Genomic DNA, 903 nt, shown 5'->3' with positions numbered 1-903 from the left:
TTAAAAAAATTTTTTTAAATAAAAAAAAAATCTTTTGTTATGGTAAAAAAATTTTTAAAAATTTAAAAAATTTAAAAAAACTAAAAAACATCTTTTGTTATGGTAAAAAATTTAAAAAAATTAATTTAAAAAATAAAAAAAAATAAAAATAAATTTTTTTTAAATAAAATAAAATATTAAGAGAGAGGACTTTGTTATGGCTGTTCTGTGTTTTAAATTTCTCTGTAATTGAACGGTTCATCTTATTTTTTAAATTAGAAATTTTGTTAATGTTCATGTTTATTGTTTAGGTTTTCATGTTTAATGTTTATTTTTAAGAGAGAGAGAGAGAGAGAGACAGAGTGCAAGCAGGTGAGGGGCAGAGAGAGACGGATAGACGAAATCAGAAGCAGGCTCCAGGTTCTAAGCTGTCAGCACAGAGCCTGATGTGGAGCCCAAACCCACAAAGTGCAAGATCAGGACCTGAGCCGAAGTCAGACACTTAACTGACTGAGCCACTCAGGCACCCCAAACATATACATTTTATAATCAAGAAAGAAAAATCAGTGTTTTCATATGAAAAATTTTAATATTTCTGTCATTTTACAAAACATCTTTTGTTGACATTCTACAAATAATACCATCCAATAATGTTCCAATACTTTCTTCTTGTGAAGATAGTTTATATATCTGTGAAAATAAAAACAAATTATGACATGCTAATATATTCATGAACTACGATTTTTCATTATACAAACACGTATAAGTGAAATTATTTATCATTCAACTATTGGGATAATGACATGAAATCACAAATCATGAATGTGATTAAAATATGCAAAATTGGGGCGCCTGGGTGGCTTAGTCGGTTAAGAGTCCGACTTTCGCTCAGGTCATGATCTCGCGGTTCGTGGGTTCGAGACC

The 903-nt window shown here is 29.8% G+C and overlaps 1 protein-coding gene across 4 annotated transcripts in view; it reads right to left on the bottom strand.

Moving 5' to 3' along the window:
• Positions 1-556: 556 nt before the first annotated feature.
• Positions 557-903, bottom strand: part of TPRKB (TP53RK binding protein) — an 8,119-nt gene continuing 7,772 nt past the window's right edge. For all 4 annotated transcript variants that reach the window (XM_039240165.1, XM_039240164.1, XM_039240167.1 and 1 more), the window contains exon 5: positions 557-669. In XM_039240165.1, the coding sequence (XP_039096096.1) occupies positions 583-669 (87 nt within the window). In that variant the 3' untranslated portion in view covers positions 557-582. The remainder of the gene's footprint in view (positions 670-903) is intronic.

This window comes from Hyaena hyaena, unplaced genomic scaffold (genome assembly GCF_003009895.1).
Source record: "Hyaena hyaena isolate Hyena2069 unplaced genomic scaffold, ASM300989v1 scaffold_168, whole genome shotgun sequence".
NCBI classification, from domain to species: Eukaryota; Metazoa; Chordata; class Mammalia; order Carnivora; family Hyaenidae; genus Hyaena; species Hyaena hyaena.
The sequence above is the reverse complement of the archived record's forward strand: the minus strand, read 5'-3'. Positions and strand labels throughout refer to the sequence as shown.